General features: G+C 44.4%; 1 protein-coding gene across 5 annotated transcripts in view; it reads right to left on the reverse strand.

Annotated features, from left to right (window-relative positions):
- PLEK (pleckstrin) overlaps positions 1–12853 on the reverse strand; it is a 62215-nt gene that overhangs the window by 9977 nt on the left and 39385 nt on the right. For 4 of the 5 annotated variants that reach the window (XM_014964537.1, XM_014964535.1, XM_014964536.1 and 1 more), the window contains 5 exons: positions 12122–12245; positions 10999–11171; positions 8039–8153; positions 7561–7730; positions 3763–3918 (listed from right to left, as the gene is read on the reverse strand). In XM_014964537.1, the coding sequence (XP_014820023.1) occupies positions 3763–3918; positions 7561–7608 (204 nt within the window). In that variant the 5' untranslated portion in view covers positions 7609–7730; positions 8039–8153; positions 10999–11171; positions 12122–12245. Of the gene's footprint in view, positions 1–3762; positions 3919–7560; positions 7731–8038; positions 8157–10998; positions 11172–12121; positions 12246–12853 lie in introns of all 5 variants that reach the window. The other variant, XM_014964534.1, reaches the window with a different exon arrangement.

The raw sequence follows: 12853 nt of genomic DNA on the forward strand, positions 1-12853 counted from the left end.
TTTCATTTCCAGTACCCAGAGGAGACTTGGAAAGCTCTTTTTCTTAACATTAGCTTTTAGAAAGCTAGGACACTAAACTTGACATCCAAGCATCCTCTGAAATTGGTGAAGGAGTCTCCAATCCTAGAAGCAACCAAGACTTCCTCAGATGTTGCCTATCAATTTGTGCTTTTGAGAAAATTAGACCATTAGACTGAATTAAACACCAACTTTTTAAATATTTTAAGTTAGGGCAAATTAATCTGACCATGAGCAACCATACATGATAATGTTATCCACAGGAAAGCCATGGGGAAAACAGAGAAAGCACAAGTATAGCAGAATTAACATCACATTAAGCAATGATCAAACTTCACATCAGGAACAGCACACTTTGAAATAAAATCTCAAAATATGCACTTGCAGCCTCTTCTGAACAGGCTGTATCTGTTTAACGAATCCAGGATTGCGTCCTTTCCTCTCAGCACCTGCTTTTTGCAATTGATTTAGTAAACAAAGTCTATTGGTCATGTGCCCTGAGGTTTCAAGGTAGCAGACATACCACCCAATTCAAAAAGCTGAAATCTAACCAGATGGATATAAAAGTCTGCTCATGGCTCAACAGTCCCTGCTCCAAACTGGGCCCAAGTGAGTGAGACTGGACTTAAAACCGGCCTCGTGAGAATTATCCCACTTCTCACCCTACAGAACTCCTGTCTTAAAAACACACTTTCATTCCTAGCCATATAAAATAAATGGATACAAACCACTAAGAACGAGAATAATTCCCGTAAGAGGAAGAACTGTATGTTTTGACACCTAACCAGTGAGAGGGCAAAATGGAGTGCAGAGGCTTCGGATTCAGCAGTAAAGTTGTAAGACACAAAAATCAAAATACTACATTTTCAAGGAATAAATGTAGAAATTTAGCTTTAATCATATTGGGCAGTAACTACTTGTAAGAACAATCCCAGTGACGGTGTTGCTCATATGGATGAGCATGTTGCAGTTTTGACTATTTGAACAGTGCAATTTTTAAGGGAAAATACGCCTCCAGGGCGGTTGGGCTATGGACTTGCTGAACGATCTCACCACTTCAACAAGGAGGATCTCATCTTGCACCTGCTGACGATGTTTCTTTCACTTCCACTGACTTCAGCAAACTCTGCATCAGATCTTACTTATGAAAAGGTGTCTCAACCCCCAGGTCTGAGATCCTTCTTTTTTTTTTTCCTCTATTCTCCCTCAGAAAAGACCACAGCAACTAAACCGAAACAGAATGTAAAACTCATTGTCTAAACTAATGATGTAAAATGAAGCATAATGTAAAACTTGATCCTCAAAGACTTCATCACCCTTCAATACAGATGCAATGCATCTTCTGCAAACTGGTACATCCTCAAGCAACCCTTTGGGCAGGTGATGATCTCTCTCGCTCTGCCTTCAGCAGGCATTGGGTATTTCAGACCTCTCTGCCTGTTTTACAGAAGGCACATACACTAGTGAATTATCTTCGTTAGTGTTAAATGTGTTACTGACATTTCCAAGCAACTAGTGTAGACCAATAGTGATGCCAGTGTCTCTGTGGGAGTTTTAAAAAAAAACAATCAAACAAAAAATAGAATCACAGATTGGTTCGGGTTGGAAGGGACCTTAAAGATCATGCAGTTCCAACCCCCCCTGCCCTGGGCAGGGACACCTTCCACCATACCATGTTGCTCAAAGCCCCCTCCAACCTGGCCTTGAACCCCTCCAGGGATGGGGCAGCCACAGCTTCTCTGGGCAACCTGGGCCACACTCTCACCACCCTCACAGGAAAGAATTTCTTCCTGAGATCTCATCTCAATCTCCCCTCTTTCAGTTTAAAACCATTACCCCTTGTCCTGGCTCCCTTCTCTGATCAAAAGTCCCTCCCCAGCTTTCCTATAGGCCCCCTTTTTAGGTACTGGAAGGGGCTACAGGGTCTCCTGGGAGCCTTCTCTTCTCCAGGCTGAACAACCCCAAACAAATCCCAACACAGCCGTTTGTGATGAGAAAAAAACCCTTAATTTCTACCATTATAATGTAAGATCTGTGATACGTTTGGACATAGTACCCTTCTCCCCATGCATTACACTTCATGTACAGAGTAAACATGAAGAGTGTTGTGCTGAGACTTTTTAATTACATTACGTAGAAACGTGGCTTCAAATCAGCAGAATTAGAACCAAATGCATGCAGATAGACTTAGCTTCTGTTCCTTTCTTTGGTTATTTAATATTCCTGGTCTGTGCTCTACTCCCTACATGTAATTATGCTTCACTTTTGTTAGTCGTGGTTGACAGAAGATGTCAAGTTGAGCTCATCATAGAATCATAGAATTGCCCAGGCCGGAAGGGACCTCCAAAGGTCATCTAGTCCAACCTCCCCGCAGTCAGCAGGGACACTCCCAACTAGACCAGGTTGCCCAGGGCTTCATTGAGCCTCACCTTGAATATCTCCAGGGATGGGGCCTCAACCACCTCCCTGGGCAACCTGTTCCAGTGATCCACCACCCTCACAGTAAAGAACTTTCTCCTTGCTGTAACATGGGGCTCCCAGCCAGTGCCCGGGCACTGCAGTGCCACACAGCCACGCTGGTTGAAGCAGAAGGTCTGATCAGAAGCTGCAGGGGCTAAGGAGTCAGGTTCGCCCAGCCATGCCACAGGGTGGCTCAGGCAGGAGCTGTTAGCATTACGGAAGAGTAAATGGCCTTGACAAGCAGTCAATCTCAAACCCTTCTGAACCAGTTGGACAATCATCCTTGCCAGCTCAGGAATCAAAAACATCTGTGGGGTGGGAATGCATGACCATGCAATTCTCCTTCCAGGCATGACAATACAGTCTCTTGTGGACAACTCCTAGTACCTAGAAAGAGCTACGAAGAGCAGAGAGCTCTTGATGATCCTGCTTTGGGTGGGATTTCCAAGGTAACGGTCCTCTAAAACCTCCTGTTCCCAGGAGAAGCAGCCGTCTACAACTTCTTTGACTCAGCACAGGATTAACAGCAATCTTTATTCTCTGCCCCATGCTTTTATTGTATGGCCTCAAAGAGAGCTTTAAGTTTAGAGCCCTTACTTGTTAAACAGATGTAATTCTAACAAGACTCCATAAGAATCAACTTTTTTTTTGCCTCCATATAAATATTGTGTCTGCACAAAGAAGAAAAAAAAAATAAAATTAAAAGAAAGAAAGAAGTTGAAGAAAGAAAAGAAGAAAGGAAGGGAAAAGGAAAGTCAGCAAGTCCAAACCTGACACCAGGGACCCTGACTCCACTTGCCACAAAACCTAAGGGCAGGTGTAATTCTCCTCACTTTACTCACATGAGAAAGTGAAGCTTGCTCTCTCATGCTTTCTCTTTTTCTAGTGCTCTCAGAGGCTTCTATCTTTAGTCAGGCATCCTTACAGTAAATGTCTTTAAACTGTAATTGGATAGTGTTCCAGATTCTGGGGGACCCCTTTATCAGAGGAATTCTTGGGGTTATAATGCCTATTTGATGAAATTAAGAGTTGCTGAAATAACAAGTGACTGCCTAAATATATGACTCTTTGCTCACATCCCCTCTTGAAGTATCCTGATTTTTTCCCAAGCAGTCACACCTTTCAAACACTACACAAGTCCAAGCCTGCTTGTGACCTTCCAAAACAAGAGAGAATCTCCACTAGGATAAGTGTAAGGAATTTGTAACCACCACCCTTGTGCTCCTTCAGTGCCTCCAGGAGTATAAGTCTACTGTCAATTATTGTTATAAAAAAAGTACTTACCATTCTTTTGCCAAAATCTTGACATGGGCTGTTAATAGAGCTTCCTTTCAGTGGGATCATCCCTTTGGGGCTGTTGTCAGCCTTCCGCTTGTAGAATTCAATTCCATCATCTAAGAGCACGACCCACATCGGCTTCCAGGTATTAAACATGCTGCCCTGCATCAACAAACCATTGTGTATATTATGTTCGATAAATAATTTTTCACATGATATCCACTGAAGATGTGACCTTCTAGGGAGCGTGTGACTGACACTAAAATAACTATAGTTAGTGTCTCAAGGGGAACATACCACAACCGCACCCATCTTACTATGCAGTTAAAAAACACTGTTATTATTCTGACTACCATTAATTTCCCCTTGTAGTCACTGGAGCTATAAGTTTCTCCAAAATTGCATTGAATGCCCCAGCAGGTGTTTCTTTTCAGTATCAGTCCCAACCATTGTCTTCAAGATGATATAGTGGTAGTATTACAAATAATCCTCAGAATTTCTGGGTGTGAACTGGCACGTTAGGACTGCCTCTTTAACTTGGGCATCCTGTGCTGTATTTGGGACTTGATGCTACAACACAGTCAGTCGTTGAAGCTTGCCTGTGTGATAGGAAAGCACACATCTCAGAGGATTTGTAGACATGGAGGAAGAAACTGTAAGAGTAATTAATAGTTTAAGGGCCTGAGGTTGTAGATCTCCAGCTGCTCTTGAGAGGAATTGAGGTGCTTCATTTCATCTTTTAAAGCTTTTACTTCTCATTCCAGAAACACAGCTGTTAGATGCAAGAAATACAGAGATAAAGACATGGCCAGAGCCCACATTCAGTGAAACACACAGCACAATTCTCAGGGACTCACTTGTGCACTTGTATTGTCCACGATTAACTCCTAGAATTACTAAGACTGTTGTACTCTAGCTAGATGATCTCTCCGGTCCTGTCTGCAACCAGCTTCAAAAGGGGTCATTAATCCCAGATACTCAAATGACTTACTGCTCAGCTAAATGAGTGTTCAGATATGCTGAATACCAACAGTTCCTCTGAAGAGTTAACAAAGCACAACCAACACTTGTGGGCCCCGAATCAGAAGCTGTCCTTCAAAAACCTTAGCTTCCTCTGCTCTGTTACAAAGAGAGACCTAAATTTATAAACACAGCCCCTACAACTCCATCCACAGCATCCCTGTCCTCTTCTAACCACAGTGGCCAAACTGTGCTAACGCTGCAGACAGAAGCAAGGCAGCCACTGTTGTGTTGCACAAATGGCTTGGTTTGATTTGTTAAACCTGAGACCTGGGCAGCGTTAGCTGTATTTGCATTTTGTATTTCTGCAGAAGTGAACGGGACAGAAACATGCTGAGTCTTCCTTCTTTTCTTTCCTATTCCCCAAATGAACCCTTTGTCTCTCGTATCCTTTCTGGTTCCCCTACCTTCCAAGAAAGGCCTTTTGCACTCGGAATCGGACCTTATGTTCAGTTACAGGGTGGGGAGGGAAAACTGTCAGCAGAGATCTTACTAAGAGCAGGAGCTGCAGCCCTCACTGGAAGCAGAAGGTGCCCCACAAACGAATGCCACCTTCCAAAGGAAAGTCACTGCCCTGGGTGTTCTCTGGAAACCCCACTAAACAGGGAACTACAAAAAAGAGCCTCATTTGGGTACCACATATGGGTTGACTGCTGGTTTTTTGGTTTTGGGGGTTTTTTTTGAATAAGCCACAAGAATTTACCATTTTTTGAGAGCCCAAATTGACCCACTGGGTGATTTTTCTGCTAAGAAATCAATTAAGATGATGAGCCAACACAAGAGTTGTTGCAATTTCCCTTTTTTTTTTTTGTGCATTTACCACAGGTTACAGCACTTCTGCTCATAAACAGACAAATCTAGTAATTCCAGAAGACCAAATTCTGACAATGGAAGCCACTGAGGAGCAGAGTTAGACTAGCAGCCTCAGATCACACCATCAGCAAACCCAAACACGGTCACACTGTTCTCCCTTAAAACATCTCATGAAAGACAAGCAAGCAGGATGCTGGATTTGATTTTCCTGGACTAAAAATCAAATTGTCACACCTACTCCAAAGACTGCAGATACAGACAGGTGCTCCTTGAACCGCTCTCTGAAATCATTAGCCACTTTAAAAACACATGCAGCTTCCCTTTGGTAGAACAACTTATTTTTTTAACATCTGCAGGGCTACAAGATTAGAAAATTTGCTGTTTCCTATGCTCAGATGACGACACAAAGGCCCCAAAATATACAAACAGAAGTTTAAGCTGACCTAAATCAGCACTGAAGTCTGAACCCACATTTACAGGAGGCCACATTGTTCCAGCTAAAGCACTGAACCCCAAGCACAGCAGAGGTTCCCCAGCCCCCTATAAAGACCAAGAGGAGAAACTCAGTGATAAATGGCCTTCACTGCCTGCAAAGCGAGCTGTGGCTGCACGGATGACTCCTTTGGGAGGTCAAGTTCTTGGTTTCACTTTACAGGCGTGAGAGGAGGAGAGCACTTAATTAGCAGGTAAGGTTAATCATGAGCATGCTCATCCTAGCTGGAAGCTAGGTGGTGGAGTTCACAGCAGCCTCACTGATATATCAAACAGCTGGTACCAGTCTGATCTGTGTCTTCTGCTCCTTTTGCCCTCCAGCCCTTTCTCTAGCACACTGCTGCTCCTCACCACCAGCACAAGCTCACTTCTGCAAGGACAGAGCCATTTACGAGTCTGGCTGTTCTAGGAAATTGGCACAATTTCCACTTCCCTGTTACCATTGCAACAGCACTCAGCTGCAACAACAGAGAGACTTTTTGGGGACCCAAGACCCATAGGTATGTGAGGGACATCTGTGTGCATCTTTTCCCCAGCATACCCAGCCAGGCAGACAATTTGGGATTGTCACAGTGTCTAAGTTTCCAGCCATTCCCCTGTCAGGGAGGAGCACAGATTGTGAGCCACTTGTTCCACATATCAGGCCATTGGAACTGGAGATCTGCAATCTGCACAGCACGAATTTGGCTCTCTCCTTCCTTGTGACAGCATGACCATAACTTTGTGATTACTTTATGAACTTATTTCCTTTCAGTGTCAGTGGAAATAAGACTGAGGAGTGGTCTCTTCACAACAGTGGTGCTAGATCAGAGATCACTCCAGCCAGCTGTTCTAATGGGTGAAATTCTCATTTTGATGAGCAGAGACCCCACATGAGAGAGCTCCTCTCTTGCTCCAGGACTGACACTTGCTCCAGGACTGTTTAGTCAGGTTGCTTTAAGCCAGGCTGATCTTGCAGGATTTAAACAGCAGTCAAGGCCTTATCCTATGGGCTCTGCCACAAGAGAATCCTACGCTGCTGCTGGGTAGTGACTAAAGAAGGGAAGTGCCCATGGCCCCACACGCTGTCTCTAGGCCAAAGTGATCTGACCTCTTTAATCTCACTGTGCTTCCCTGATGTTTAACTCAGTGATCAAGCGCTATCGAGTAGGCTGTGGCCATTCCAAGCTGTTACCTGTTTTGCCAAGCTTCCACTAAGGGCGTTAGGTTACTTAATAAAAATACAAACCTTTTGATCCAAAGGTGCATGTGAGATATGTGCAACATGCCTTACGTAGTATTCTGCCAAGATCTAACCGATAGCAAGTACCTCTGTCATCTCTAACACCACATTGTTTTACCGCTCCACGAATTCTGTCCACTTGCCAGGAAAAAAACTATTCTTTTTTAATAACTGAAACCCAAGAGTGTTTCTTCACACCTCCCCAAGCTGTTTGGAGCTAGCTCCCTCCTCCTCTCAGTCCCAAACTGCCCACTTACCTTCTTAACTAAGTAGCCCTCCCTTATGCGCATCGGTTCTCGCTCCATGTTCTCCGGCAATCCCGCTCTAGGGTCTCTCAGAGCTGGCAGCAAAGTTCCTCTGGCAGCAAAGTCTGTAGGCTGGCTTTTCTACAGCACAGCTGTGTCACTTTCACAAGTTCCTCTGCCTGCTAATCACATGAAAACAAGCCCATTTCCTCTTACGGAGAGAGATAGAGAAATGCAGAAGCACGTGTGTATTTATAGTTGCCTCTGACAGAACAGGCAGCAGCCTGACAGAATGCTCAACTCTATCAAACACGGCCAGCCTGGATGACAGAGTCCAGGGAAATTAAATAAGCATTTTAGTGCCCAGTCCCAAGAAATAAGGCCCGCTCCGCAAACATGTGAGCTTTAGCAAAACAACAAACAGGGCGGCAGACTGTGTTGCTGCTTGGTGCATGCCCAAAGGATCTCAAGAGACGGGTTTCCAACTCACCAGGTTCTGTCACTGTGTCACTTCATCCCATCTTCAAAGTCCACGTCCCGGTGGGTGAGCACACGGGGTCCTGCAGGAGCAGGAGGGCCCTGGCTTGGTAATGATGATGCGCCCTCTGCTGATACAAGAAATTTATTTATCGGACTCGAACAGCTTTTGGAGTTTGATGTTGAGGCCTCCCAAAGAGATCAGCTGTCAGACAGGCACAAATGGATTAAACCAGAGCATGACAAAGCCACTTTCTGTGAGCACCTTTTACTTGCTGCACAACTCATTTGGATGTATTTGGTGAAAGATAAGGCAAAATGATAATTTTCCAAAAATTGATATATACCAGAGTCACCACCTGCCTTCCCCATACAGAAGGCAATAAGGAGGCTGCTGCATTGCCAAGAACAAAGTTTTCTCCCACACACAAGACTTTTACATTTGAGCACATTCAGGTAAGGACAAAGCCCAGGGTCTGTCACCTCTGCCACTTCTAAAGATCCCAAAACAGGGATTTTTTCCACAGAAATCCCTGCTCTCCATTTGACTCTCTGTCTCAGCCTTTACTCAGAAGTACAGAGAAGTCTGCCAAGGCCTGTGATAGAGGACCAGAAGGTCAGAAGAGCCCTTAGAGGTTTTCTTTACCCGTTCCTCACTGATGCCTAATTTAGGGTTCTCCCACAAATGAGATTCCAATCTTTCCTTGGTTACCTGTATTAGTGCTTCACTATCCCAACTGCTGAACGTTTCTCCTCACTGTCTGAACTGAAATTTTCTTTTCCAGACCTTTCTGAATTAGCTGCTGTTCAAATGATCCCTTCCATCCCATCTTCAGGCAGAGCACCTGTGTGTGCCAGTGATCTCAGGCTGTACGCTTTGCACTGCATTCCGCTCAAAGCATACCTTTTTATGATGCTTTTACACATTTTTAGGTTGCTCAGATTTTGTTTCTAGAACCTACACAGCCTCAGTATGTTGCTCCTTTGCTCATGTAAATCACGCTATTGTGAGGGATCAGATTGCTATTAAAGGCCCTGGTGGCTGACCAAGCCCATCACCCATCAGGCAGTTAGCAAATCAAAGATTGAATACACACTTTCCAGTTCTCTGGCTGTCAAGTGTACTTGACATCCAGCCAACAGATTCTAAAATTATTAGAGCTAGAAACTCACACGTAGCTAATTGTCGTGGTTTCAGCCAAAATCACCGCAACCGGACCGGAATGAATTGAAGATGCATTCCAGAGCTGAGATGATCTAACTGAATTTCATAGAATCATAGAATCACAGAATGGTTCAGCTTGGAAGGGACCTTAAAGGTCATCCAGTTCCAACCCCCCTGACAGTCCCTGGGCAGGGACACCTCCCACCAGACCAGGTTGCTCCAAGCCCCCTCCAACCTGGCCTTGAACCCCTCCAGGGATGGGGCAGCCACAGCTTCTCTGGGCAACCTGGGCCAGGCTCTCACCACCCTCACAGCAAAGAATTTCTTCCTGAGATCTCATCTAAATCTCCCCTCTTTCAGTTTAAAACCATTACCCCTCGTCCTATCACTGCAATCCCTGATAAAAAGTCAGATTAAATCTGCTCATTAAGCACAATTTGGCCTTTTCCCTAGTACCATATTTATAAACATGACCTTGAAACTTTCTCTGAAAGTATCTGCTCCACATGGGGAGAAAAAGCTTGCTGACCACCTTATTCAAAGTGGTATCTGAGTTATATTTCTGTGAAGGCTCCCTTCACTTCTCATAGGCCTTAAAACGATGCTTGATGGACACAGGAGATTGTTGACTCCTTCTGCATAATGTCTTTTTTTGATCAGTAATTCCTTTTGCTTTAAGGAGGTGAATTATTTCCTTCTATTCCCTTTCATTCCAGTGGTTCCACCTTTGGGAAAAGGTACACTTTTTTTTTTTTTTCTCTCTGATTGGATAACCCAAAAATACAGGTCATGGACAATGATAACTCAAATTAAATACCTTTCACTGTATGGCTGGAAGCCAAACTATCCTTTTATTAGCTGCCTTGAGGCCATAGTGCCATAGAACCTGGGGCAAGCGTTAGAGATGAAGAACTGTCTCTACCTTGCTGCCTCTCAGGCCTGAGGAAAGGAAACCCAAGCTGGTAGGGCTTATGGGGAACAAAGACAAAAGAATCTGCCAGCATTTTTCTCCCTGCAGACAGCTTTTTCACAGGTTTTCCTCTCAGCAGCCCAGCTCCTGCTGGTGCAGTGTTTGTGCTGAGTCAGGATGGCCCTGCACAATGAATTGATGATCTGTCCACGGACAGATCCTCTTCAACAGAGCATCTATATGACCTTATACTAAAAAGTGGTTTAATGCGAACAGAAAAGGATGCTGACTCCACAATTTAGCAAAAGCTCAGTTACTCATTAACCTGCATGAACGGCCCTTGGAAGTGTGAAATGCAATTCTAGATACAGTGGCACCAAGCCAACGACTCCAGAATTTACCATTAACTACTTAAGCAACTCAGTGTCAAAGCATAAAATTACCTCCATCCAGTATTAGCTGGAAGCAACTACTTTTATAACACTTCTTTTTGCTATATTCTTTCTATTTCATCTTCAAAACTCAGCTATTCTTTTGCCCTTATACCTTACGTGTCTGGAATGATCCTTCTCTGTTAACACTGAGGTTTGATTTCATTTATCGAGTACCACCTCAGGGGAATCAGCACTTCATCTTTCCCCAGGCAGAAATGTCCTGATCAGCCTAATTATTCATATGAAGCAAAATGGTCCTTAACCATACGGGTGCCACGGCAGGAGTGAGGGACAGCCTGGACTGCTGACACACGCCTGTCTCTGTGCAGCTATTTATTCCCAAAGAGCAGCACTGGGCATAAGAGAGAGGAAGAGCTGTGTTTCTTCTCAGTCTCCACAGAGGGGAGGATAGAACTTTGTCTGGCAGAAAGTAACCTGCACTGTGGAAACCTGCTATAACTTACCCTGTTCTCCAAATATCTCCCGAAGCAGGTAAAAATGCATGATGCTGGATTAGCAACATCTGGCAGCATCTTGGCTCGGTTTACTGGTGAGTGATCTGCTCTTGTACGGGAGATCGTGCTGCTGTATTTCCTCAGAAAAATCTGGTTTCTTTCTGCTGCTTCAGGGTCTGCTCCTGCAAGCATTAAAAAAAAAAAAAAAAAAAGTAATCTGTCTGAGCAAGGGATCTAACTGAGACTGGTGGGCATTTATACCAAAAATCAGAGCTGTATCTTTGCAAATAAGTGTCAGCTGCAAGAAAGAGAGGCGGTTTCTCAGCTTGTTACATCAGCTTCAGTGCCCTCTCTCTACTAGCTCTTGCACAGCCCTTCTTCAAACATGTTTGCTGCCTTGTAAATGCCATAAGCCCACTCCATCTGTAACAGAGCATGTGAATTCTCCATAAATATGCATCTCTCCAGCAAATCAAGCTGCATTTCCAGGGGAAACTAAATTAAATGCTATATTTTCAAAGTGACAGTCTGCATGGAAAATATAACATCCACATGTGGTTTGCAAAGGTGACAAGGACTCAGTCTGGCTTATGGTTCAGTAAAACCCTTTCTCACTTCTGCACAGAGGTCTCCGAAGAATTACAGTATTGCATGGAGAGCTGACAGGTGTAAGTCTCAGCACAATTCACTCCATACGGAATCACATATACGGCTATTTTTAGTGAATGAGAGATTGTGGCTTTACATCCTATTCTCAACGAGAAACCCAAAACCGGAACGTTTCCAAATTTAGCACCGTGTTAAGAAAGTAATCAAAGAGCGGCAAGCACGAAAAGTCTAGTACAGGTATTGTCCATGTTACCTTGGAACCTAAACGCTGTGGGTTGGCTGTCATAAATAAACCACCTTGATTCTGACCTCAAGGCCTGCACAAATGGCAACACTGAAAAGCTTATCCAGTTGACATATACCATGCATAGAGTGATCACATGAAGTGGATGCAGTCAAGAGACACCCAACGGACATCTCCAGAACATTTTCTAGACAAAATGGATCAGCAAAAAGCATAGGCCATGGCTTAGCTGCATATTAGCTCTGACTTCTCATCCAACCTCACCTGTGACATACTCACCTCTCCCCTACAGCATCTCCCCATCAGTGTAACCTCCAGGTGATGCAGCTGCAGCAGGGAAGGCCTAGGCATGAGAGAGAGGTCTTGGAGGTTGAAGCTGTGGTGTGAGAAGACTTCCCTAGTTCTGGGAAGAAAAAGAGAGATGAGAATAGCTGAGCATGCTGGCTGCACCTCACTTGAGGGAGCTCACCACTCCCTTAAAAAGCACTAAGGGATTCTCCAGGGCACAAGGGAGTGCTGCAAAGATCTTGCCTTAAAGGAAGGGAATTAGCTAGGAAGCCTCAGATGCCAGGGTAGATCTGAAGGACTGGAGAAAAAAAAAAAAAAAAAAAAGACAGTTTTCCACTTTACAAAGACATTAATGATTCCAACCCCTCAAATGTAGGTGTAGAGAATGGAGGAACGGCCACAGATTTATTGCTTTGTTCCTGGAAGTAAATTACTGCTGTGGCTTAGAAGAAATGGGACCTTGTCCTAAGTCTACGATGATCTATTTAGCTTCACTTGTAAAGGTCAGCGTATTTGCTCTGTACTCCTGGCAGAACCACACTGCCTCCTTCGTCCTGCAGGTATTTTGCTCCCTGCAGAATATAAGGCAATTAATATCAGGTAACCAGGCCTGGGGGCCACAACCCACAGAAAATCCCCACAGGGACTGGAAGGGCACGGGTTTCTCTAACCATCCCACCACCCTGAGTGAGGGAGCAGCCCACAGCATCAGGCACCTCCATG

The sequence above is a fragment of the Calidris pugnax genome, unplaced genomic scaffold, assembly GCF_001431845.1.
Source record: "Calidris pugnax isolate Ruff unplaced genomic scaffold, ASM143184v1 scaffold219, whole genome shotgun sequence".
Lineage (NCBI taxonomy): Eukaryota > Metazoa > Chordata > Aves > Charadriiformes > Scolopacidae > Calidris > Calidris pugnax.